Source organism: Takifugu flavidus, chromosome 8 (assembly GCF_003711565.1).
Source record: "Takifugu flavidus isolate HTHZ2018 chromosome 8, ASM371156v2, whole genome shotgun sequence".
Classification (NCBI taxonomy): domain Eukaryota; kingdom Metazoa; phylum Chordata; class Actinopteri; order Tetraodontiformes; family Tetraodontidae; genus Takifugu; species Takifugu flavidus.
Genome location: NC_079527.1, coordinates 5,780,090 through 5,803,849, shown reverse-complemented (window position 1 = coordinate 5,803,849; position 23,760 = coordinate 5,780,090). Strand labels below are relative to the sequence as shown.

The 23,760-nt window shown below is 41.7% G+C and overlaps 1 protein-coding gene across 11 annotated transcripts in view; it reads left to right on the top strand.

Annotated features, from left to right (window-relative positions):
• ubr4 (ubiquitin protein ligase E3 component n-recognin 4) overlaps window positions 1-23,252 on the top strand; it is a 40,135-nt gene extending 16,883 nt beyond the window's left edge. For 5 of the 11 annotated variants that reach the window (XM_057042117.1, XM_057042113.1, XM_057042108.1 and 2 more), the window contains 69 exons: window positions 357-590; window positions 771-941; window positions 1,031-1,213; window positions 1,313-1,471; window positions 1,552-1,704; window positions 1,853-2,080; window positions 2,185-2,342; window positions 2,425-2,599; window positions 2,788-2,989; window positions 3,208-3,371; window positions 3,525-3,741; window positions 3,985-4,201; window positions 4,645-4,677; window positions 4,948-5,011; window positions 5,121-5,255; window positions 5,478-5,652; window positions 5,895-6,026; window positions 6,211-6,332; window positions 6,681-6,792; window positions 6,924-7,054; window positions 7,143-7,320; window positions 7,493-7,597; window positions 7,947-8,102; window positions 8,426-8,594; window positions 8,704-8,908; window positions 8,996-9,109; window positions 9,556-9,765; window positions 9,858-10,007; window positions 10,096-10,323; window positions 10,481-10,559; window positions 10,678-10,914; window positions 11,068-11,236; window positions 11,354-11,498; window positions 11,738-11,823; window positions 11,912-11,999; window positions 12,192-12,385; window positions 12,506-12,745; window positions 12,833-12,971; window positions 13,099-13,224; window positions 13,379-13,507; window positions 13,591-13,937; window positions 14,079-14,169; window positions 14,253-14,337; window positions 14,816-14,943; window positions 15,041-15,170; window positions 15,267-15,427; window positions 15,553-15,662; window positions 15,963-16,104; window positions 16,179-16,260; window positions 16,444-16,617; window positions 16,774-16,895; window positions 16,979-17,176; window positions 17,266-17,346; window positions 17,453-17,540; window positions 17,630-17,757; window positions 18,308-18,415; window positions 18,547-18,663; window positions 18,766-18,956; window positions 19,099-19,272; window positions 19,358-19,457; window positions 19,540-19,758; window positions 19,867-19,980; window positions 20,269-20,411; window positions 20,501-20,626; window positions 20,716-20,910; window positions 21,025-21,249; window positions 21,412-21,502; window positions 21,685-21,847; window positions 21,938-23,252. In XM_057042117.1, coding sequence (XP_056898097.1) covers window positions 357-590; window positions 771-941; window positions 1,031-1,213; window positions 1,313-1,471; window positions 1,552-1,704; window positions 1,853-2,080; window positions 2,185-2,342; window positions 2,425-2,599; window positions 2,788-2,989; window positions 3,208-3,371; window positions 3,525-3,741; window positions 3,985-4,201; window positions 4,645-4,677; window positions 4,948-5,011; window positions 5,121-5,255; window positions 5,478-5,652; window positions 5,895-6,026; window positions 6,211-6,332; window positions 6,681-6,792; window positions 6,924-7,054; window positions 7,143-7,320; window positions 7,493-7,597; window positions 7,947-8,102; window positions 8,426-8,594; window positions 8,704-8,908; window positions 8,996-9,109; window positions 9,556-9,765; window positions 9,858-10,007; window positions 10,096-10,323; window positions 10,481-10,559; window positions 10,678-10,914; window positions 11,068-11,236; window positions 11,354-11,498; window positions 11,738-11,823; window positions 11,912-11,999; window positions 12,192-12,385; window positions 12,506-12,745; window positions 12,833-12,971; window positions 13,099-13,224; window positions 13,379-13,507; window positions 13,591-13,937; window positions 14,079-14,169; window positions 14,253-14,337; window positions 14,816-14,943; window positions 15,041-15,170; window positions 15,267-15,427; window positions 15,553-15,662; window positions 15,963-16,104; window positions 16,179-16,260; window positions 16,444-16,617; window positions 16,774-16,895; window positions 16,979-17,176; window positions 17,266-17,346; window positions 17,453-17,540; window positions 17,630-17,757; window positions 18,308-18,415; window positions 18,547-18,663; window positions 18,766-18,956; window positions 19,099-19,272; window positions 19,358-19,457; window positions 19,540-19,758; window positions 19,867-19,980; window positions 20,269-20,411; window positions 20,501-20,626; window positions 20,716-20,910; window positions 21,025-21,249; window positions 21,412-21,502; window positions 21,685-21,847; window positions 21,938-22,002 — 10,410 coding nt within the window. In that variant the 3' untranslated portion in view covers window positions 22,003-23,252. The remainder of the gene's footprint in view (window positions 1-356; window positions 591-770; window positions 942-1,030; window positions 1,214-1,312; window positions 1,472-1,551; window positions 1,705-1,852; window positions 2,081-2,184; window positions 2,343-2,424; window positions 2,600-2,787; window positions 2,990-3,207; window positions 3,372-3,524; window positions 3,742-3,984; window positions 4,202-4,644; window positions 4,678-4,947; window positions 5,012-5,120; window positions 5,256-5,477; window positions 5,653-5,894; window positions 6,027-6,210; window positions 6,333-6,680; window positions 6,793-6,923; window positions 7,055-7,142; window positions 7,321-7,492; window positions 7,598-7,946; window positions 8,103-8,425; window positions 8,595-8,703; window positions 8,909-8,995; window positions 9,110-9,555; window positions 9,766-9,857; window positions 10,008-10,095; window positions 10,324-10,480; window positions 10,560-10,677; window positions 10,915-11,067; window positions 11,237-11,353; window positions 11,499-11,737; window positions 11,824-11,911; window positions 12,000-12,191; window positions 12,386-12,505; window positions 12,746-12,832; window positions 12,972-13,098; window positions 13,225-13,378; window positions 13,508-13,590; window positions 13,938-14,078; window positions 14,170-14,252; window positions 14,338-14,815; window positions 14,944-15,040; window positions 15,171-15,266; window positions 15,428-15,552; window positions 15,663-15,962; window positions 16,105-16,178; window positions 16,261-16,443; window positions 16,618-16,773; window positions 16,896-16,978; window positions 17,177-17,265; window positions 17,347-17,452; window positions 17,541-17,629; window positions 17,758-18,307; window positions 18,416-18,546; window positions 18,664-18,765; window positions 18,957-19,098; window positions 19,273-19,357; window positions 19,458-19,539; window positions 19,759-19,866; window positions 19,981-20,268; window positions 20,412-20,500; window positions 20,627-20,715; window positions 20,911-21,024; window positions 21,250-21,411; window positions 21,503-21,684; window positions 21,848-21,937) is intronic. The other 6 variants (XM_057042116.1, XM_057042111.1, XM_057042118.1 and 3 more) reach the window with 4 other exon arrangements.
• The last annotated feature ends 508 nt before the right edge of the window (window positions 23,253-23,760 follow it).

The following is a 23,760-nucleotide window of genomic DNA, read 5'->3' as shown; positions in this document are numbered from 1 at the left end:
ATGCATGTGATGTAGAACAATCCATCAACTGCATCTTACTTTCAGTTTATTGAGCTTCATTTTTGTCATTGCAATTAGGTTTGTCACAGTGAATAGGTTTGTTCAGTGGATAATGGTAGGAAAGTATGTGGCTAATATATATAGAACATATTGTAACAATTAGGTGATTGATCAATTCATTGACCTGTCTTCTGTTGCAGTTTAGATAAAATATACCTCCAGCTCGCACGAACTCATAACTTTTAGTTTGATTAAGTGATTAATAGCATGGAGGAGCTTAGAGTTAATTATAAACTTAAACAAGGGAAAAAACAATAGTTTGCTCACATTTTACATTACTATGTTGCTGTTCCCAGGCCCTGGTCAAACGCAGCCCCAGCAGTGGAATAAGCTCTACTCTGAAAGAGTCCTCTGCGTTCCAGAGTGAAATGCGTATGCCCGACAGCGCTATCCGCCACCAGAATGCGTCGCCTTCCGAAAAGGGTAAAGTCACCATTTGTGATGGCAAATCTAGTGATGAAGACAGACCGAAGAAGAGCAGTGTCTGCAAGAGCATTGATGGCTGCCAGGAAGAGTTATTAGCACAAGTGGTGAGAAACAACTTTTGTTTTTGTATCATTTCTATTACTCGTGTTTTGTTGTCTAATCTTACTCTGGCTTGAAAAATATTATTACAGTGCATTTCTTAAGATATATTTAATTAATATTTGACATATACTGTATAGCATTGTACAATGTGTTCCTTAAAGGTTTGTTCTTTGTAACAACAGGTGGGATCATCAACCGCAGCAGTCATACTGGAAATGCTCATGTTTCTGATGGAAGCCATCCAGACAAACTTCCAACAAACATCAGCAGTGGGAAGCAGCAGTCGTGCTCAAAAAGCACTCAATGAATTGCACACTCAGGATAAAGCTGTGGAAATGACAGATCAGTTAATGGTATGAAGACCTTACATTTATTTTTTCTTATTCAAAGAGCCAAAAAGAAACTCAGTGTGACGTGTATGTGATGTATCACTTTTCCTCAGGTACCCACTCTTGGCTCTCAGGAAGGTGCATTTGAGAATGTGAGGATGAACTACAGTGGTGATCAGGGACAGACCATACGCCAGCTGATTAGTGCACACGTCCTGCGCCGTGTTGCCATGTGTGTCCTGTCTTCACCTCATGGCCGTCGACAGCACCTTGCTGTCAGTCACGAGAAGGGAAAAGTAAGCGTCAAAACCTAATGTGGGGCATGATCGAGAATACCGTTTAGATATTTAGAGTGTAAATTCAATTTCTATATGTTTGCCCCTCCTGCTCTACAGATAACTGTTCTGCAGCTGTCCACTCTCCTGAAACAGGCTGACTCGAGTAAAAGAAAGCTGACACTAACCCGTCTAGCTTCTGCTCCAGTTCCTTTCACTGTATTAAGTCTCACAGGCAATCCCTGTAATGAAGACTACCTGGCTGTATGTGGCCTCAAGGTCAGAAACCGGGTTTTTACCGAAATTTAAAAAGGCAGTTGGAATTGTAGTTATTACTTTAACATTCTTTTTCTCTCTAGGACTGCCACGTTCTAACATTCAGTAGCACAGGCTCTGTGTCCGACCATCTGGTGTTGCACCCACAACTGGCTACTGGCAACTTCATCATTAAAGCTATCTGGTTACCAGGCTCTCAAACTGAGCTTGCCATCATCACAGCAGACTTTGTCAAGGTATATTTGATAAGATCTGTACCATTTTCCTATTAATATTGATTTAATTGTTTTTTCCCCGGTCCACATTACTATATAACAATGATTTATTCTTGGTAATGGAAACAACAGTAATCATCACTTACAATTTGATGGTTTTCCTTAACAGATTTATGACTTGTCAGTGGATGCTCTGAGCCCCATGTACTACTTCCTGCTTCCAAGTTCCAAGATACGTGATGCTACTTTTCTTTTCAATGAAGAGGGAAAGAGCATTATCACCATCATGTCTTCAGCAGGATACATGTACACCCAGCTCATGGATGAATCCAGCAGTGCTCAGCATGGTCCTTTCTATGTTACCAATGTGTTGGAAATAACCCATGAAGACTTGAAAGTAATCAGAAATCCATTACTATACCTTTACATTTTATCCATTGTATTCCTTTAAGATGCCAAATGGAGGTTGAAGGATAGTAAAATATTTCATTGTGTCTCCAGGATAGCAACGGGCAGGTAGCTGGTGGTGGTGTGTCGGTCTACTTCTCTCATGTGCTTCAGATGCTTTTCTTCAGCTACGTGCAAGGGAAGTCCTTTGCTGCAACAGTGAGCCGTAGCACCACTGAAGTACAGAGACTCTTTCCAATCAATGTCAAAGGGTAAGCAGCACTTTTATTGCTTTCTGTCTTAAGCATTTGGAAGTACTGATGTCCCAGTCACTCTCCCTCTTCTCTTTTTCAGCTCTAATGGTGGCAGTAGTAAAATGTCACCTGCTCTGTGTCAGTGGTCTGAGGTAATGAATCACCCAGGCCTGGTGTGCTGTGTGCAGCAGACCACTGGCATACCCCTGGTCATCATGCTCAAGCCAGACACTTTTCTTGTCCAGGAAATTAAAACTCTGCCAGCCAAAGCAAAGGTATGGGTTATTTATTGTACTGAAGTCCTCATTTCACGATACCCAAAATAGCAGCATTATAATAAATGTGTTAAAATAGCAGAACAAAATCAAATTAAGTGTATCTGCTTCTTGTTTTTGTTTTGTGTATTACAATAGCTTCAGCCTCATATTTAGTTGCTCCTCTATTTTGCTCCTCTCTCTCTTAGATTCAAGACATGGTAGCTATCCGGCATACTGCCAGCAATGAACAGCAGCGCACAACCATGATTCTTCTCTGTGAGGATGGAAGCCTGCGAATCTACATGGCTAATGTGGAAAACACATCTTTTTGGCTACAGCCGGCACTGCAGCCCAGCAGTGGCATCAGTATTTTAAAGCCAGTCCGCAAACGCAAAGCTGCAGCTACCAGTAAGTTTGTTTCAAATAAATTACTTAAATTTCACCTTTCTATAAGGCAATGGACACCTACATTGTAATTGAGAGTGATAAATTACACCTAATAGCATTTGCATTTTTATTTGTTTTGCAAACAATGCTAATGTTGATTAATTTGTAATTATCTGTTCTCTTACTTTTGCAATGCATCCTGCAAACATTGGAATCTTAAAATTGTAATTAAATTCCAGCCACCCGAACATCGAGTCAGGTGACATTCCCAGTGGACTTTTTTGAACACAACCAACAGTTGACGGAGATAGAGTTTGGGGGTAATGACCTGCTGCAGGTGTACAATGGACAGCAGATCAAACACAGACTCAACTCCACTGGGATGTATGTGGCGAACACAAAGGTAGGACACTTTAACAAAATGATTCAATTATAGCAAAAATATTACTAATGTTGCATATGTAAATCAAGTTCCTATTTATATATATTTGTATTATACATCATTATAGAATTTAAAGCAATTTACTTATAGTCATACTTGTTCCGTTTTCCCTAGCCTGGAGGATTCACTGTGGAAGCAGTCAACAACAACAGTTCGATGGTCATGACAGGCATGCGTGTGCAAGTAGGAAGTCAGGCTATTGAGAGGGCACCTTCATATGTGGAGGTCTTTGGTCGCACCATGCAGATCAACCTGACAAGGGCACGTTGGTTCGACTTTCCTTTCACCAGAGAGGAAGCCCTTCAGGCTGACAAGAAACTCTCTATCTTTAGTAAGTGCTATTTTGAGCATATGTCAATAATTTATTCAGGTTAATGAACATGTAAATGTTTTTGACTATAGTAATTTACACTTGTGTTACTGTGTGTGATATAATTTCTGAAAGCTGTAATATTTATAAGTAAGTTTGCCTCGATAATTTTACAATTAATTAATAATATGAAAGATAAACATTTAGGTTTGAACTGTTCAAAATCATCTTGTAATGCATTTTCTGCTCCTTGTTCATTCTAAGTTGGAGCATCTGTAGATCCAGCTGGTGTCACCATGCTTGATTCCATCAAGATTTATGGTAAAACCAAGGAGCAGTTTGGGTGGCCAGAAGATCCACCTGAGGACTTCTCTTCTGCATCCGTTAACAACGTATGCAGTCCTAACCTCAGTCAAAGCAATGGCACTTCTGATGGAGACATAGTGACTCCAACAGCCACCAGTGGCAGCGTGATAGAGAGGTTTGTACTTCATTACACACAGTTCACATAACTCTTTCCACATCCACAATGAGACTATCTATGTGAGAACACAGATAATTTTAACACCAGTACTTTTAGATTCACCTGTAGGCAAATTAAATTCTGTGTACTTGATACATATTTCTGTTTCTGTATCCCAAAAGTTCTACACATTAATATATTTCTTGGTCTAACACACCTTTGTCCCATCAAGAAGCAGTAGACAATGAAAAGATCTAATTACTTTTTGGTTCTCATTAGAAGTCCTGAAGACTTTTGTCTTCTCTATTGATTCATAGCAGTAGTGCATGGCTGTTTTGTTGTCATCTCTTTATGCATGCTTCTCTTATGTTCAGCTAAATCATTTAATTCCACTTGTTTCTTTCTGTGATCCTCACACTTTGTTTTTATTCTTTTTCTTTTGCTCCAAAAACAATTAAAAGTTGTGAAACTGAGTCCTTATCAACCTTGGACCGGTTAGTAACTGCCCTTTCTCTGCTTGTTTGTACGGTTTTGTGCCTGTGTGCTAGTTTGTGTGTACATGCTTGAGACTGGGATCATGCCATGCACTTTTTTTCCCCTTGCACCAGAGTTTAGTTCTGATTCCCTTGCATTTAAATATTATTTTTAGCATGCAGATCACAGACTATAGGAGGTTGAGATGATATTTTTTTGGAGTGTGTCTGGTTTATTTAAGATGGAAAATGGGAAACAGTCTGATTTTGATTTTGTTTTTTTAAATTCAGGCTGGTGGTCAGCTCCCTCGAGGCTTTGGAAAGCTGTTTTGCAGTTGGTTCCTCCAATGAAAAGGTAAACAAATTTCCTAGTTTAATGAAGTGAAACCCTAAAAACCTGTGTGTAAAAAAAAAAAAAAACTCTTGTAATGGTGTTGACTGCATATTATTATTAATCTTCCTAGGAAAAGAATAAGACTGCAGCCCTGGAGTTAGCGACTCTACTGCTGTCCATGCCAACACCGACTGGTGTGCAGCAGCATACAAAGGGACTTCTCGCCAGCCTGCACACCAGTCGAAATGCATACCACAACCACAAGGTAAAAAAAATGGAATGGCCATGTTTGACCGAAGTCATTCCATTTAGCATGGAATTTTTATCTGATATTTTTTCTGTTCAGGAAACAGTAAGCTTTGTACAATTTATGATGAAATTGCCAAATATTTATTTTGATTTCTATTTTAAAATTCAAAATTAAAGTAATTTGCCCTTAATTCAGAATGACTGATGAAACATACACTGTTTCTGTCCACGTGTTCAGGATCAGTCATTGCTAAGCAATGCAGTGCAGTGCCTGAACAGTTGCAGCCGTGAGGCCAAGGAGCTGGACCCTGACGTTTTCCAGAGACTTGTCATCACCGTTCGCTCCATTGCAATTATGAGACCAAACAACTTGGTACACTTCACCGAACTAAAATCTCTTAATCAAGACTCTGGTAAGAATCTCATTAAGAATTTTAGGATTGTCTACTTCTACTATTACAATTACAACAGCTTTATCCATCCATCTTCCACTGCTTTTTACAATAATGGGGTTGTTGGGAGTTTGTCCAATGTTCCTTTGAGCAAGAACAATTTATGTTTACATGTTTTATATGGCAGTATTCAGAAAACAGTTGTTGGTTAAAAAAAATTAAAATTCTTTGGCACTAAATACCTAAAACCCCTTTTGACACAGAAATGACAGAGGATGGGCAGAAACACATTGACAGTGAAAGCTGTAATTTCATCACACAACTGATGAACAACTTCTGGAAACTCCATGCCCTAAAACCAAAGAATGCCTTTCTCGCTCCTGCTTGTCTGCCTGGTAAGTTCAATCTTTGAGAAAATGGATATATCTAAAATTTAAAAAATGTCAATTTGTCTATATTAAAACACTGTAAGATCACATATCTGTGTGCATGAGAATATGTACAGAGACCTCATATTGCTCGGAATGAAAAAATATTTTTAAACAATGATTGTGACAATAATATTATGACTTTTTGAAGGTTTAACTCATGTGGAAGCAACAGTTAATGCCTTGGTGGATATCATCCATGCATACTGCACATGTGAACTGGATTACATCAATGCTGCCTCCAAAATCTACATGCAGATGTTGCTGTGTCCTGTAAGTGAAATGCACTTGATCACTAGGGTTCATTGGGTTTCATTAGAGTTTAAACAAAGCATAAAAACGAGCCGCAATCTATTCAAATAAGCACGGTGATGAAAGTAACATATAATGTCAAGGAATGGGAAAATTCAGTCTGTATGATCATGGAGGCTCATTTTTACTGGAGACACAGAATAAAATATAGTGACAAAACAATTCAAGAGTTACAAAGCATGGCAACGCAGGCTAACTGATCTGATTTGTTGCTGTTGGTACTCACACAATTAGTGTCCAATTATAAAGTATATTTTTGGGACACCTAATACAGGGGTATTAACTGTATTATATTTAAATAAATTTCAGGACACAGCTGTGAGCTTTGCTTGTAAGCAGGCGCTCATCAGAGTGCTTCGTCCAAGAAATAAACAGCGTCATGTAACCCTTCCATCTCCTCCCCGCTCAAACACACCCATGGGTAAGTTAAGATCATAAAGATTGTGAAGATCGTAAAGATCATAAAGGCTTGCGCCTCATTTGTGACCGTTGTGTCGGTCCTTAATCTTAATTCCTCAAAAATTAATTGAGTGATTTGCTTTTCTTAATCAGGGGATAAGGATGACGATGACGACGAAGATGCAGATGACAAAATGCAATCATCAGTGCTAACTGGAAGTGAAGAGGTTAGACAGGAGAGTCAAGAGCAAAACGAAGTTGATCATGGTGACTTTGAGATGGTGGTGAGTAAACACTGTTTACATTTAAGGGTTTTGGTTAACATTACAGCTGCAGTATTAATATGTAGAAAATCTTTTTTCTGTCTTCCAGTCAGAGTCAATGGTCCTAGACACAGCTGAAAATGTAAACAATGGAAATCCTTCTCCTCTTGAAGCCCTGCTGGCGGGAGCAGAAGGTTTTCCCCCGATGCTGGACATCCCTCCTGATGCTGATGATGAAACAATGGTTGAATTAGCAATTGCTCTCAGCCTTCAGCAGGATCAACAAGGTCACTAAGTAGAATTTTTTTTATTTTTTTAAATCCTCTGATAGTGAAACACTAACTTTGTGATGTAAGGAAATGGTTTTTATCTGATGAGAAGGATAGAAATGATTTTGAATGCCACTTGTCATGGATGTGATATTTTGGGCTTCATGCCAGTTTGTTTGGGCATTTTTAGGCAGTAGCAGTAGTGCTCTTGGTCTTCAGAGCCTTGGTTTGTCTGGGCAGGCTCCAAGCTCCTCTTCCCTGGATGCCGGCACCCTTTCAGATACAACGGCTTCAGGTAACAAAACCGTCAATGTGATAGCATGTGATTAAAACTGGGAATTTTATATCTTCAAGGTCAGAAATTCAGTGCATCAAACATGCAATTAATATTTTTCCACTGTAATAGTTAAAATGTGCTATGCACAGTACGTACACCATCTTGTGGCTTAGTTTGATTTTTTTTTAAATTCCAGTGGTTGTTTATCCTCTTTACAGTTTGCCATGTTTACTCAAGTAGGTAGTACCTACACAAAATATGAATGCCAGTGTTTTGAATGTACAGCATGCTTTTTAAATTTTGATGGTACACAAGAATGACCTAAATGTATCCTGGCCAGGTGACAGTGGTGTATTTACTGTTACAGCTATTGCTATGATTTCAGCCCCAGCATCAGATGATGAGGGCAGTACAGCTGCAACTGATGGCTCAACATTGCGGACCTCCCCAGCTGAGCATGGTGGCAGTGTGGGCTCAGAGAGTGGAGGTTCTGCCATCGATTCTGTAGCCGGGGAACACAGTGGTGGGTGCTCAAAATAATTATACTAAACACAGTGAAACAATTACTTTAAAGGCTGTTTTGTAAGTAATAACCTACAGTATAAGCTGCCCTTTGAGAAATTGTCATGCAAGCTGCTAGACGTCCAGGTCTGAAAAGGCTCAATTATTATTGTAATGTTACTGTAACCCACATTTGGCATATGTAAATACGCTCATTATGAGCCACATTTATAATTTTCTTCTTTTTTTTCCCCCCATTTTAAAAAGTAACACATATCAAGATCATGAATTTGTGGCATCGTCATTTGTTTTACAAAGTATTTTTGCATCTTGTTTTGGTGGTAGTGTCTGGTCGCAGCAGTGCATATGGAGACACAGCAGTGGAGGGCCACCCTGCAGGGCCTGGCAGTATCAGCTCCAGCACTGGAGCCATCAGCACCACCACAGCCCAGCAGGAAGGAGAAGGTTCAGATGGAGAAGCAGAGAATGAGGGAGACATCCACACAAGCAATAGGTCAGACATAACTAAATGCAAGGACATTAACTTTATCTTCTTTCTAGAGAGTTTATGTCTACATGAAGGAAAAATTGAATTTATATCGCATCATTTTTTTGCCTTTTAGGCTTCACATGGTTCGTCTTCTGCTACTGGAGCGCTTGCTCCAGCACCTTCCTCAGCTCCACAATGTAGGTGGAGTCCAAGCCATCCCTTACATGCAGGTTATACTTATGTTGACCTCTGACCTGGATGGTGAGGATGAAAAGGATAAGGGTGCCTTAGATGAACTGCTATCCCTACTCATTGTTGAGCTTGGCATGCACAAGAAGGTATCTCTTTGCTCATTCTAATGATTCAGGCTTGGATTGGTCTTTTTTTTTTCCTTTCTAATGTAACTGTGTGTTTTTGCCACATAGGATGTGTCCAAGAAGAATGAACGTAGTTCTATAAATGAAGTTCACCTGGTCATAATGAGACTGCTCAGTGTCTTTATGTCTCGTACCAAGTCTGGGTCCAAGTCCTCTTCAGAGGTGTGTTCAACAATTCATTGGAATTTAAGTGTGTATTGTATTACTTTTATTTAAAAAAAATAAAAACGGATTTAGGGTGGCAGTAGTTTGTAGGGGACTGGGCTGAAAAGCAGAGGGTTCCTGTTCAAGTCCTGGTTATGACCAAAAGTTAGGTGTGCTGGCAACAGGAGAGGTGGCAAGACCACTGCTGAGGTACCCTTGAGCAAGGTATTGAGCACCTAAATGCTCAGATAGGGCCTTGCAGTGAACTGGTGACCCTTCAGGGGTATACCCTGCTTTCATCTATATGCAGACTCCAGCACCCTCCCTGTGACTCTACAAGAGAAGCAACTGTCAAGAAAAAAAAACTACTTCTTTTTTAAATGTCTATTTATCTTAGCAAGTGCCTTTGTGCCAAAAAAAATGTATTTTACTAAATGTCAAGTGCACCTGTTATTCTCTTTCAGTCATCTTCATTGATTTCCAATGCCACAGCAACAGCCTTGCTTAGCCTTGGTGCCATTGACTATTGTCTCCATGTACTCAAATCACTCCTGGAGTTCTGGAAGAGCCAGCAGGGTGAAGAGGAGCCTGTGGCCACCAGCCAGCTTCTTCGCCCACACACAGCAACCTCCCCACCAGACATGAGTCCTTTCTTCCTGCGTCAATATGTCAAGGTGTTGTATGAGAGGAAATATAATTTGCTTTAAAAATATGTATAGTTGTCAAGAATATTGATTTAATGTAAACTTTTATCTTCATGTTTTAGGGGCATGCTGCTGATGTATTTGAAGCATACTCGCAGCTGTTGACTGAAATGGTTCTCCGGCTTCCATATCAAATTAAGAAGATTGCTGACACAAACCCACGTATCCCACCTCCTGTCTTTGACCACTCCTGGTTCTATTATTTATCTGAAGTAAGAAGTACAGTGTGTAAACTATTTTATTTTTCTATTAAAACACTGTAAACTTACAAATTCTTGCTTTTTCTTCCTCTTCTCCCAGTATTTGATGATTCAACAGACACCATTTGTTAGGAGGCAAGTCAGAAAGCTGTTACTGTTTATCTGTGGCTCAAAAGAAAAATATCGTCAACTGCGGGACCTGCATACGCTTGATTCCCATGTGCGGAGTGTCAAAAAGCTGTTGGAGGAGCAGGGCATCTTCCTAAGGTCAGGGGTTGTCACTGCTTCCTCTGGCTCAGCCCTGCAATATGACACTCTCATCAGTCTGGTGAGTAGTCTCTTCTCAAAGAAAGATTCTTTTGTATTATTTTAAATGACCGGACAAATACAGTCTTGATCGAACAAATGTTTAATAGTCTGCTTTGTTTTGTTGTGCTAGTCAGCTGTTGAACTCATTGTCCTTTAACTTTTTTCTAATGGTGAAGATGGAACATCTGAAGGCTTGTGCAGAAATTGCCACCCAAAGAACAGTCAACTGGCAGAAGTTCTGCATGAAAGATGATTGTAAGTTTTAGTTAGTTTGTTGTTAATAAAACACATCTCAGACTATCACAAAACAATCTTTATGGGCATTCGTTATAATGCTGGCTTCTGCTCTTGACCCTTTTGTGTGTGTGTCCAGCGGTCTTGTATTTCCTGCTCCAGGTCAGTTTCCTGGTAGATGAGGGTGTTTCTCCAGTGCTGTTGCAACTGCTCTCCTGTGCCCTTTGTGGCAGCAAGGTGATGGCCAGCTCCGCTTCGTCATCACTTTCAGGAGGCGGCTCTGGTAGCACTGGACAATCGGGAGCATCCCAGACCTCACAGAGCAAGTCTTCCAGTAAAAAGAGCAAAAAGGAGGACAAAGAGAAAGACAAAGATGGTGAGTCAATGATCTATGTTTTTTAATTTTCAATTATATTTGCCTCTATAGTAAATTAAAGCTTCATTATGAATGTAAGCAGCACTTTGAAATTTTTCCAACATCCATGATGGCTCCTGACTTCCTGTATTGTGTCTTTTCTGCTCCCTACAGGTGATGGTGTTGGCAGCCAGGAGGATCAGCTGTGCATGGCTCTGGTTTGTCAACTTAACAAGTTTGCAGACAAGGAAACCCTCATTCAGTTCTTGCGTTGTTTCCTCCTGGAGTCCAACTCATCTGCTGTGCGCTGGCAAGCTCACTGCTTGGCACTTCACATTTATAGGTACAGTAACATATTTGGATTTATGCATGCAGTTAAATAATCATTAAAATACGCACAGATCAAAACTAAGCAAATCTAAGAATGCCTCTTTAAATGAGTCTGAAAATGTGTCTGTAGGAACTCCAGTAAATCTCAGCAGGAGTTACTGCTGGAATTGACCTGGGCCATTTGGCCAGAGTTGCCTGCATATGGACGTAAAGCTGCCCAGTTTGTTGACTTGCTTGGATACTTCTCCCTCAAAACCCATCAGACCGAGAAAAAGGTTTGTTGGAAACCCATTTTAGCCTTAGGTTGTTTTTTGCTATACTGATTCTGATAGTCATGGTTACTGTGTTGTTTTATTACAATAGGTTTAAAGGTTTAGAAATACATACTCAAAATTGTAGCTTTTGGTGATGTTGAAAAATAAAACCAATATCATGACTTTACTTTTTTCAGGATTTGATATGCCTTAGTATAACACCACATGGGATGTTGCTTATTGATTTATTTTTGTTTCAGTTGAAGGAGTATTCCCAAAAAGCGGTGGAAATCTTAAGGGCTCAGAATCACAACCTGACAAATCACCCAAACTCCAACATTTACAAGTATGTCACAAGTGCCTGGTCTTTTTAATGAGAACATAATTGCATACTCAATCCAAACCATGTTATTATTGAATATTTTCTCCTGCAGTACTCTGTCTGGATTAGTGGAGTTTGATGGCTTTTATCTGGAGAGTGACCCCTGCTTGGTGTGCAACAATCCAGAAGTCCCCTTTTCAGTATGTATAATACAACTGCTGTTAATGATTGATGACTGTATGTAGCCACTGGAAATTGAGTAGTTGTATATGAAATAGAAACAAATAATCTTAGAATTATATGAAGGTTTCATTTGCAGTTAAATGAAAGATTTTGCTCTGCAGTTTGAACAGAATGTGTACCATTATTATTTTCTAACTTTTTGCCTACAGAATATAAAACTGTCCTCCATCAAAGTGGACACCAGGTACACCACAACTCAGCAGGTCGTCAAGCTCATTGGCAGTCACACTATCAGCAAGGTCACAGTGAAGATTGGTGACCTCAAACGTACAAAAATGGTTCGAACCATCAACCTGTACTACAACAACAGGACTGTACAGGCTATTGTGGAACTGAAGAACAAGTATGTTTCAGCACTTGATGCTCAGCCTTTCTTTGTGTCTTTTCCCACTACATGTGTTCATTTTGCTAAACCCTCAGATTATTAGACACAAGGTGTTAAACATCTTAAATATCTCTTTAGGCCTGCTCGTTGGCACAAAGCCAAGAAAGTTCAGCTGACACCAGGACAAACGGAAGTGAAGATTGACCTCCCATTACCCATTGTTGCATCCAACTTAATGATTGAGTTCTCTGACTTTTATGAGAACTACCAGGCATCCACAGAGACCCTGCAGTGTCCACGCTGCAGTGCCTCTGTGCCAGCTAATCCTGGGGTGTGTGGCAACTGCGGCGAGAACGTGTATCAGTGCCACAAGTGCAGGTGAGCTTCAGGTTTACTCTGCAGGAGTAAGAAAACAAAAAGACCGGAACCAATTTGGGTTTTTTTTTCATTAATATTTTTGTTCAGGTCCATCAACTATGATGAAAAAGACCCCTTCCTGTGCAATGCCTGTGGTTTTTGCAAGTATGCACGGTTTGACTTCATGTTGCATGCGAAACCCTGCTGTGCAGTGGATCCCATTGAAAATGAAGAAGACAGGAAAAAGGTAAACAAGACTGACTTTACATTCTTGTTACATAATAGTTCTACAAGTTTGTAATTGTGTTTCCTAACCGCATACTTTGCTCTGAATATATTACAAAGTTATGTTAACTGTTTTTTTCTATTCACAGGCTGTAACAAACATCAATACTCTGTTGGACAAAGCTGATCGGGTCTACCACCAACTAATGGGCCACCGACCGCAGCTGGAGAGCCTCCTTGCTAAAGTCAATGAAGCGGCACCAGAGAAACCACAGGTCTGTCTGGAGAAGCATGAACAAAGAAAGATCATTTTTACAGAAATAGAATTGTCAAGGTTCCTGTAGTGCATGTCCTGGCTAATTTTGCCGTTTGAAAGGTGCAGAAAGAACATTATCAGGCAACTGTGTTGTGTGTGTTTCCTTTATGTAGGATGACACCGGAGCAGGGGCTGGACTTGGTACATCCTCTGCTAACGTCAACAGATATATCCAGCAGCTGGCTCAAGAGTATAGTGGAGACTGCAAGACATCGTTTGATGAGCTCTCTAAAATAATACAGGTTAGAAAGCTGCATATTTCTTTTGGGCCTCTTATCCTTTTTTCCCCTTTTTGCATGTAATCCAAATTCCATTTTTTTTGTAGAAAGTGCTTGCGTCTCGTAAAGAGCTATTGGAATATGATCTGCAGCAGCGAGAGGCTGCTACCAAGTCATCCCGCAGCAGCAGCCACCAGCCCACATTCACAGCCAGTCAATACCGGGCTCTCTCTGTGCTGGGCTGTGGCCACACCTCCTCCACTAAGTGCTATGGCTGTGCCTCAGCAGTGACAGGTCACTGCATCACACTGCTCCGTGCCCTAGCCACCAACCCAGCTCTCAGGCAGATCCTGGTCCACCAGGGCCTCATCCGAGAGCTGTTTGAGTATAATTTACGACGAGGTACGGCAGCCATGAGAGAAGAGGTGCGCCAGCTCATCTGCCTCCTAACCAGGTCGGTTTTCCCTCAGCTGAAATGGGAGTTGTTTTAAAGTTGACAATAAATCCACAGAATGAATTTTGTCAAAGCACTTAAGTGATTTTCATTAGAGTACAGCTGAATCAAGATATCATTCCCTTATTCCCTCCATTTCAGAGATCATCCAGAGGCCACTCAGCAGATGAATGACCTCATTATTGCTAAGGTGTCCGCTGCCCTGAAAGGCCACTGGGCCAATCCCGACCTGGTATGCCTACATATGTCCTACCAACGATTTACAGTACAGTTTAGAGCAAAAATTTACCTTTGAGTCTCATTTTGTGAAAACAGGTTAGTAATCTGCAGTATGAGATGCTACTGTTGACTGACTCCATATCGAAAGAGGGAGGATGCTGGGAGCTACGGTTAAGTTGTGGTAAGCATTTGTTCTTAATCTCATACATTTCAGATTTTCTTTGATGTTAAATGTTCATGTAATTTTGATCTGTGCCACACTGTCAGCTAATAAAAACATTATTAGCTGGTTCTTTTTTGAGGGAAAAATACCAAAAAAGACACCAATAGCAATTAAATTTGTACATGCTTGAGAGCTGCAAAAGAGTGATAACAAAGATTTCTTTATGCTAGCTTACATCAAATGTTAATTTCAGTTTTGTCTGGTCTTTTATATTTATGCACATGTAATATAGCCACATATTAATCAATTTACAAAATACAATTTACATGAAACTTTTAATTTGAAATAATTTCAGTAAAGATATATTCAATTTTCAAGCTTTAACTGTAATAACAGTTTAACTAATAGTGGCACAGTGAATACTACATATCATGTGTATGTATCTAATTATTAATGTGAAAGATGCACCTAATTTTGCCCTTTTTCATGGTTGCAGCCCTCACACTGTTCCTAATGTCTGTGAATATAAAGACACCCGTTGTGGTGGAAAACATCACACTCATGTGTCTGAGAATTCTTCAAAAGTTGATCAAGCCTCCCGCTCCCACCAGCAAGAAAAACAAGGTACACGGATTAACATGTCGTAAAGTTACTCTAAAACAAAAGTTAATGTCTAAACAAGACAAAAACAGAGCTTGTCCTTTTTTGTCCTTGTTAATAGGATGCTGCAGTTGAATCTCTGACCACCGTGAGGCCCTACAGTAATGAGATCCATGCCCAGGCCCAACTTTGGCTTAAGAAAGACCCTAAAGCATCATATGAGGCCTGGAAAAAGTGTCTTCCTGCGAGAGGCAAGCACCGCCGAAAGAAACTGCACATCATATCAATACAGAAGGCTTGACTGCATGACCTGCATGATAAAGAATGTTACTATTTTCTTACCACAGTTCAGGAGGGTGCAACAAAGCCTCAGGGGAAGGCTGAGTTGCGTAAGCAGTATCTGTTGGAGAAGTACGTGTGGAAGTGGAAGCAGTTTATGAGGTCGAGAAAAGGTGAAGTCCTCTTCCCTCGTCTGCTCAAACTCAGCCACAACAACTGGCTGCGACAGGTACAAAATCGAAAGAATTAATATATTTTCAGTTAGTACAGAATCATAGTTCTTCAGTTTGCGTCCTTAGTCCATTGTTAAATGAGTTTGAAATGAGTAAACTGAATAAACTTTTTTTGTTGTAGGTCCTTTTCACACCAGCCACTCAGGCAGCCAGACAGGCGGCGTGCACAATTGTGGAAGCACTCACCACATTCCCCAGCCGAAAACAGCAAGTTCTGGATCTGCTGACCAGGTGAGAATCTAGTCGAAGCAACGTTCTAATATTTACTGTTTTCTGCAGTGGGCTTTGTAGTTTGTGTAATCTGTCAATGTCACAGCCATGTGCCAGATTATAAATGCACAATTTAAAAAAGGCCAATAAAATAACGTGCCTTTTTGTTGATGTCTGTTCTGTACTGACAAATAGCATAGCTAAAGAGTGAAAGACAAGCTGCCAGGAAAATATGTGGCGATACCTTTTAGAGGTGGTTTGATGACTGATTATATTATTATAGCAAGTCAGGACCAAAGTTGGCTTCTGTGTGTCTGACAGTTACCTGGACGAGCTGAGCGTGGCTGGAGAGTGTGCAGTGGAATACCTTGGTCTGTACCAGAAGCTGATCAAACCAACACATTGGAAGGTTTACCTGGCAGCCCGCGGTGTCCTGCCCTACATTGGCAACCTGATCACCAAGGTAATAGCCCTGAAATTAAATAGTGTAGGTGAAAAGGGGCAAATAATTGAATTTATATTTGATTCTCTGTTCAGGAAATAGCCAATCTGCTTGCTCTGGAGGAGGCAACCCTAAGTACAGACCTGCAGCAGGGTTATGCCCTCAAGAGTCTGACTGGTACGGCCATTGCGTTCCTGTTTCCTATGACTCAACCATATTAAATGCGACACTTGTGGAGCTGTTAGATCTAAGTGAAACGTTCAGTGTCAAAGTCAAATCACATTATTGTTTGTGCAACAACTAATGCTTATTTTTGAATTTTTTTGGAGCGCGTAAAGTTGTGTGTTTGGTGCACCACAGGATTGCTGTCTTCTTTCGTGGAGGTGGAGTCCATCAAGCGACATTTCAAAAGCAGGTTGGTCGGCACGGTGCTCAACGGCTACCTGTGCCTGAGGAAACTGGTAGTGCAGCGCACTAAGCTGATTGATGAAACCCAGGACATGCTGCTGGAGATGCTGGAAGACATGACAACAGGTCTGCTCCATCTCAGTGTCCCATGCTTCTGTTTTCCATGATGTCATTCTCTTTCATTTGAAACGTAACAGAAAAACTTTGATTCTGCTTATATTTTGTTGTTAGAAAGGAAAAGCCCTCAAATAGAAGTATATTAACATTGTAACTTTATCCTAGGCACTGAGTCAGAAACCAAAGCCTTCATGGCGGTGTGTATAGAGACTGCAAAGAGATACAACCTGGATGACTACAGAACGCCCGTCTTCATTTTTGAGAGGCTTTGCAGCATCATTTACCCCGTGAGTAACTTTGCACCTGATGATTATGTTACATTTTGAGTTTGTCATCACCTAATTTTTCCTGTATGCTCCCATGTCCGTAGGAGGAGAATGAAGTGACAGAGTTTTTTGTGACCTTGGAAAAAGATCCTCAGCAAGAAGACTTCCTGCAGGGTCGCATGCCAGGAAATCCCTACAGCAGCAACGAGCCCGGCATTGGCCCGCTCATGAGGGACGTCAAAAACAAGATCTGCCAAGACTGTGATCTGGTGGCACTGCTTGAAGATGACAGTGGCATGGAGGTAAAATGTTAATGTTAAACACACACACACACACACACACACACACACACGGCTTGTCCAGTATTAAATGAAGTTTATTTTTCCCTTAGCTTCTGGTCAACAACAAAATCATTAGTTTGGATCTGTCAGTGGCAGAGGTCTACAAGAAGGTGTGGTGTCCTACAAATGAGGTGCGGCTCTTTGTGACTTTGATTCAGTCTTTTATTAGCAGCTGTGGAATGCCTTCAGTTTTATACCTGTGAGGAATGAAGCCAGTTGTCGTTTGTGCCTTCAAAGGGGGAGCCAATGAGAATTATTTATCGAATGAGAGGGCTGCTGGGAGATGCCACTGAGGAATTCATAGAGTCTCTGGACTCAACCACAGGTTAGCTCTTTTTTCGTTCACTCCAGATTTGCTGTCTTTGTTCAGGACAACAGAAGAGAAAAATATCAATTCACCTTCTCTTCTTACAGATGAGGAGGAGGATGATGAAGAGGTGTACAAAATGGCTGGTGTCATGGCACAATGTGGAGGACTGGAGTGTATGCTCAACCGGCTGTCTGGAATAAAAGATTTTAAACAAGGAAGACATCTTCTCACTGTAAGAAAAATAATCTCACATTCAGTTTCAGTGATGCATGTTAAGATCAATTAAGCTGCCTCACACATAACAGGAAGCAGATATAAATGTTTTTGAAGATGAAACCATATCTAGTCTGCTATCAAACCACTTATCTGAATGTTGTTGAGATTGTGAAACAGGAAAAGCAGCAAGTGCAAGAATTCTATCATTTTACTGAAGTTAGTTTAAAGTTGGTCTGTAGGCAGTTTATCCACAGTGATATTAATCTCCTCAAACTTCAACTTCTATCTGCCAGATAGCCCTTTAAAGGTGCCATATTTTAAACTCTTTTTTTTTCTTTATTAAGATACTTATCTTTGCTTTTAATTATCAAAAAAGTGAGGTGCCCTGAATGTGGAGGGACAAACCCGTTAGTTTTGTTGCTCCTAATTTCACTGATGGTGTTTTAAGGCTGCTTTATAATCTTGCTTTAATCTAATTGCTTTAAACTACTTTAATCTTGCTTTGTGTTCTTGGATTTTTCTGCACTTAAGATGACAAAACCTGATTTTATGTCTCCCAATCGCAGGTTTTGCTGAAGTTATTTAGTTATTGTGTGAAGGTGAAGATCAACAGGCAGCAGCTGGTCAGACCAGAGATGAACACGCTGAACGTCATGCTGGGAACGCTGAACCTGGTGAGCGCTTCGTTGGCTGGGAACATCAACGGGGAAGATGCTGTTGCAGACGATGGAATCTGTATTTTATCATTCGATTCTTTCATTTAAATCTTGGTAAAAGCTCATGCTCAGTGCTGTGTTTTGGTCAGGCGTTACTGGCCGAACAGGAGAGCAAGGACAGCGGTGGGGCCTCCATAGCCGAGCAAGTTCTCAGCATCATGGAAATCATTCTGGACGAAGCAAACGCAGAGATTTCTGAGGACAAGGTATCTTTCTAAAATTGAAGACCTCCAAATGATTGTCTGGTCTGTCAGAATGTTCATGGGAACTAATGGTGTAACTGCTGTTTGATGGCTGTTGTTTTGCAGGGTAATCTCCTCTTGACAGGAGACAAGGACCAGCTGGTCATGCTGCTGGACCAGATTAACACCCCGTTTGTGCGTTCCAACCCCAGCGTGCTGCAGGGTCTCCTGCGCATCATCCCTTACCTGTCCTTCGGTGAACTGGAGAAGATGAGGATTTTGGTGGAACGATTCAAACCCTGTTGTAGCTTTGACAAGTGGGCATCTTTTAGCTTTGCTTTTCAAATAATCCCACATGTGCTGGGTGTTGTCTCAGTAATAGTTCAAAGGATTTTGGGCTTTACTGGAAGTATCATTTTTCTGATTTTGTGTATTTTAAAGCTGACTTTGTTTTCCAAGGTATGATGAAGAGCACAGTGCCGATGACAAAGTGTTCCTGGACTGCTTCTGTAAAATCGCTGCTGGTATCAAAAATAACAGCAACGGCCACCAGCTGAAAGATCTAATTCTCCAGAAAGGCATCACTCAGAGTGCTCTGGACTACATGAAGAAACATATCCCAAATGCCAAAAAGTAGGTCTTCTTACCGCTTTGTTCCAACCTGAAACAACATTCTCCTGCCTCTGTTTTCATTAAATATGGGCTCCACGTGTTTCAGTCTGGATGCAGACATCTGGAAGAAGTTCCTTTCCAGACCAGCTCTCCCCTTCATTCTCCGACTGCTGCGTGGTTTGGCTACCCAGCATCCCCCCACACAGGTACCAAATATCTAATCAAAAACTCCAGCGCGGCCTTGACCTACGTATGAAGGAGCAACAGCACATGTTCTCGGCCTCACAGGTGCTCATAGGCACCGACTCCATCACCAACTTGCACAAGCTGGAGCAGGTATCCAGCGATGAAGGAATAGGAACCCTGGCCGAGAACCTTCTGGAGGCACTGAGGGAACACAGTGACGTAAACCTCAAGATCGAAGCAGCCCGCCGGGAGACCAGAGCAGAGAAGAAGAGGATGGCTATGGCCATGCGACAGAAGGCGCTGGGAACACTGGGCATGACGGTAGTCGTCCAATCCTTTACCCGTATTTACTGGAGAAAAAAAGAAAAGTATTGGCCTCCACCTAGTGTCATTTTTGTGTGATATGGGACGTCTGCTTTTGCTTTTCAGACCAATGAAAAGGGTCAGGTGGTGACCAAGACTTCACTGTTGAAGCAAATGGAGGATCTGATAGAGGAACCGGGCTTAACCTGCTGCATCTGTCGAGAGGGCTACAAGTTCCAGGTACCCTCCCCATCCAGAACTACCAGACGGTGTCAAAGCACCACATTCATGTTGAATTACAGAGAGTGGAGCTGAAGGGACGGAGAATATTTCGGTCGGTCACTCAAGTTTCTTTTAAGTGTTGAAGAGACTAGACACAAAGCAGCAGATCTGAGGAGCACAGGGGAAATATGTGCAAGTCTGATAAAGTGATTTTGCAGCTGTGACGTCACGAGCTTTAGATACCACCGTGTTCTGGCCCAGTTGCCTGTGCTTTCATTTATCATATGTTTATTTGTCTTGGTCCAGCCTTCCAAAACCTTGGGTATTTACACCTTCACAAAGCGAGTGTTCCTGGAGGACTTCGAAAACAAGCCCCGGAAGCAGCAGGGCTACAGCACTGTGTCGCACTTTAACATTGTCCATTACGACTGCCACCTGGCTGCTGTCAGGTAGCACCCTTCAGACGCCCTTCAGAGCTTCATATAAGCGGCCGTGTTCGTTTGGCATTCCCGCCCATCTTTGTGCGTTCCGTTGGCAGGCTGGCTCGAGGGCGAGAGGAATGGGACAGCGCTTTGCTCCAGAATGCAAATACCAAGTGCAATGGGCTGCTTCCCGTCTGGGGGCCGCACGTTCCAGAATCGGCTTTTGCTACATGCTTAGCAAGGTAAGGTCCTAAAGAGTACAGACATGCACGCGCGTGAACTTGGCTCTGTGTCACGTTCATTACTAACCTCCTTTCTGGTTCATCCACAGGCACAACACATATCTACAGGAGTGCACCGGCCAGCGGGAGCCCACCTACCAGCTCAACATCCACGACACCAAACTGCTGTTCCTCCGCTTTGCTACTGAACAATCATTCAGCGTGGATACTGGAGGAGGAGGACGGGAGAGCAACATACACCTCATTCCCTACATCATTCACACTGTGCTTTATGTCCTCAACACGTACGTCCCCTCCTGATGGATTTACTCCTTGATGTGTAAAATGAGACGACTCTTCATGTCTAGAAAACCAGAGATTTCTAAAGTTGGCTAATGCTTGATCACCACCTCTGACAGTACAAGGGCGACATCCCGCGAGGAAAAGAACCTGCAGAGTTTCCAGGAGCAGCCATGTGAGAAATGGGTGGAGAGCTCATATGATGTTGAAGGACCCCACTATTTTACCATCCTGGCCATGCACATCATGCCGCCCGAACGCTGGAGGACCTCACGCTTGTACTTCCTGCGGAGGCTCTTGGTCACCGCACACACCCGCAAGGTCTCAGCAGTTTCCACCAACAAGTAAGAAAATACCCTTCTTTCCTTTTTTTTATTAAAGATACAAAACTTTGTCCAAAATAGATCTATATTAGCTTGTTGGGAAAGTGTCAGCTGCTCCGCTGATTTTCAATGCAACGGAAGTGGAGATTATATTTCAGCCATCTCTGTGCTTCCTCCCCTCAGACTCACAGATAAAACACCAAAGGAGTACGCGGTCTATCGCTCCCCTCTCCTCTTCTGGGGCCTGGTGGATCTGGTCTATGACATGTTCAGGGTGAGTGTCTGTTTCACTGCTACCCTGCCGATTCTCTACCTCTTCAGCATTTTTAAAGATGCGTTTTAACAGCCGCTAGCTATTCAGGTCGTCCCTCCATCTGGCCTTTACAGGAGAATCCTGTATGAAGACAGATAAAGTTTATTCTTTTCTTCTATTCTTGCCATTTTTGTGACCTACAGAAAGTACCTACAAGCAACACAGAGGGGGGCTGGTCCTTCTCACTGGCAGAATATATCCGTCACAACGACATGCCGATCTACGAGGCCTCCGAGCGCGTTCTCAGGGCCTTCCAGGACGAACTCATGCCTGCTGAGTCCTTGTCGGAGATCTTCGACGTCGTAGGTCAGTCTGCAAACGCAGCCCGTCAGCGGAGTCTCAGGGCAACGGGGGCCCGTTCGGTCCAGGTCATAATGTTGTTTGATTGTTTTCTAGGTCTCCTCTCTGAAATCCCAGACCCAGACATCTTCCTCCAGGATTTGTTGAACTCTTTGCCCTGACGGGAAACCCCTCGAATCACGCCCCACCTGAGGGGGAACCGCCCCGCGAAAAGAAAAACGCTGAGTCAATTACCAACAGAAAAGAGACACACGCAAACACGCTGAGACACAACATACCGGTACCATGACTCTTCCTCACCCCCCCCTTCCCCATACGTCATCTTAGATTTAACCAAAAGCAGAAACGGTGTGTAGTTTAAAAACATCCACGTCTGGTCAACACCTTTGTAACATTTAAACACACAAAAAAAATAAAAATAAATCGCATTTAAGAGTGAGGGGGACAGTTCCCAGCAGCCTGCCCAAGACTTGAGATTATTTTGGTCTAGCTTTGTTTTTCTGCTTCGAGACATTTCCCACTTTAAAGACTTCACTCTTGTCCCAGAGGACAGCTCAAGGGAGTCCAGCGTAGGGGATGAATAGAATGAAAGCAGTTTTAGGGTGGAAATGGGTTTTTTAAACGACCCCATCTGGCTCCTAGTCTGGGGTCAAATGTGAAAGTAAGTGAAATGTTTTTGGATTTGATGCACCATGTGTTACGAGTGGCATTTGATTTTATCTTTCTTCCCTGTTTTTGTTTGTTTTTGGTTTAAGTTGTTTTGGGCTTCAGGACTTTTTAAGATTCCAGGAGATTTGATTGTCGGAGTTGGGCTGTCCTTTTCCTGTGATTCATGCTGACCCGTTTCCATGGTTCTTAGGTTCTAACTGGAATTTGAGTGATGAACATGAAAATAAGTTTGGGGTTTTTTTTGGTTTGTGTGTTTGTGTAATGTTTCTTTTATCAACGGCAAAGAAAAAATGGGTCAAATAAAGTTAAAGAATAAAAAGTGTTTTTTGTTTTTTTTATTAAGGTCTGGCTTTGTCACAAAGGGAACCTTTGGACTCGTGAAGTCCATCTGACAGTGAAACATCAGTCAATAATAAAAGAGATCTACATTATATGCTTCACCTTTTTCTTTTTTACACCATAGTTTTTCTTTCTTAGCCTCTTTATTCTTTTATTTCTAGGTATCAAAGATTTCTCCCATAATTCCTGGCAACACTTGTGACTTTTTGAAAATCCCTAAAGCCACTTTTATCCTGTTCCACCGCAGCGAGTTTAAACGGCGCCCCCTGACTGGAGCTGAATGCATGGTCTGGATTTCACCCACTATTGTATTATCGCCTCCTGCTGCTACAATGTTCATCTGTTGCTGAATGTCTGCTTTCTGAATCGAGTCTGTGATTAATAAAGCAGTAACTACTCCAAACGGTGGTGACCTTCTGTTCCAGCTGCTCAACATGAGATGCAACGCGTTCCTTTCTGAGAGAAACTGAAGAGGAAACGCCTTGATGCCACAATTTCAGCCATATTAAGCCAAAACAGCAACTTTAATTATAATAGTAGCAATATTAAGGATAATGGGCAATACAAGTGACTCTTTAATGGGAACATGTCGCAGGATGTGTACGTAACATTAAATAGAAGAGAAATATTAAATGTTTCGTGCTTCGTTATAGTTTGTTGTGAAACGTCCACATACGGTACTTTGCCACCGCCACGTTTCACAGAGGTGATGGTGTGTTCAGGTAGAAGTTTAGGATTTCCATGGAGGCTTAAAAGGTTTATTTTATGTGTTGTCCAGCCAAAAAATCTCTCTCCACATGTAGCAGCTCTGTCTACTGAATAAAACGTTTCCTAATTTTAACATTTCGAAACCAATATGGATAAAAATCTGTTCGGATATTTTTTTTTTAATCCATTTGCGTGAAAAAAGC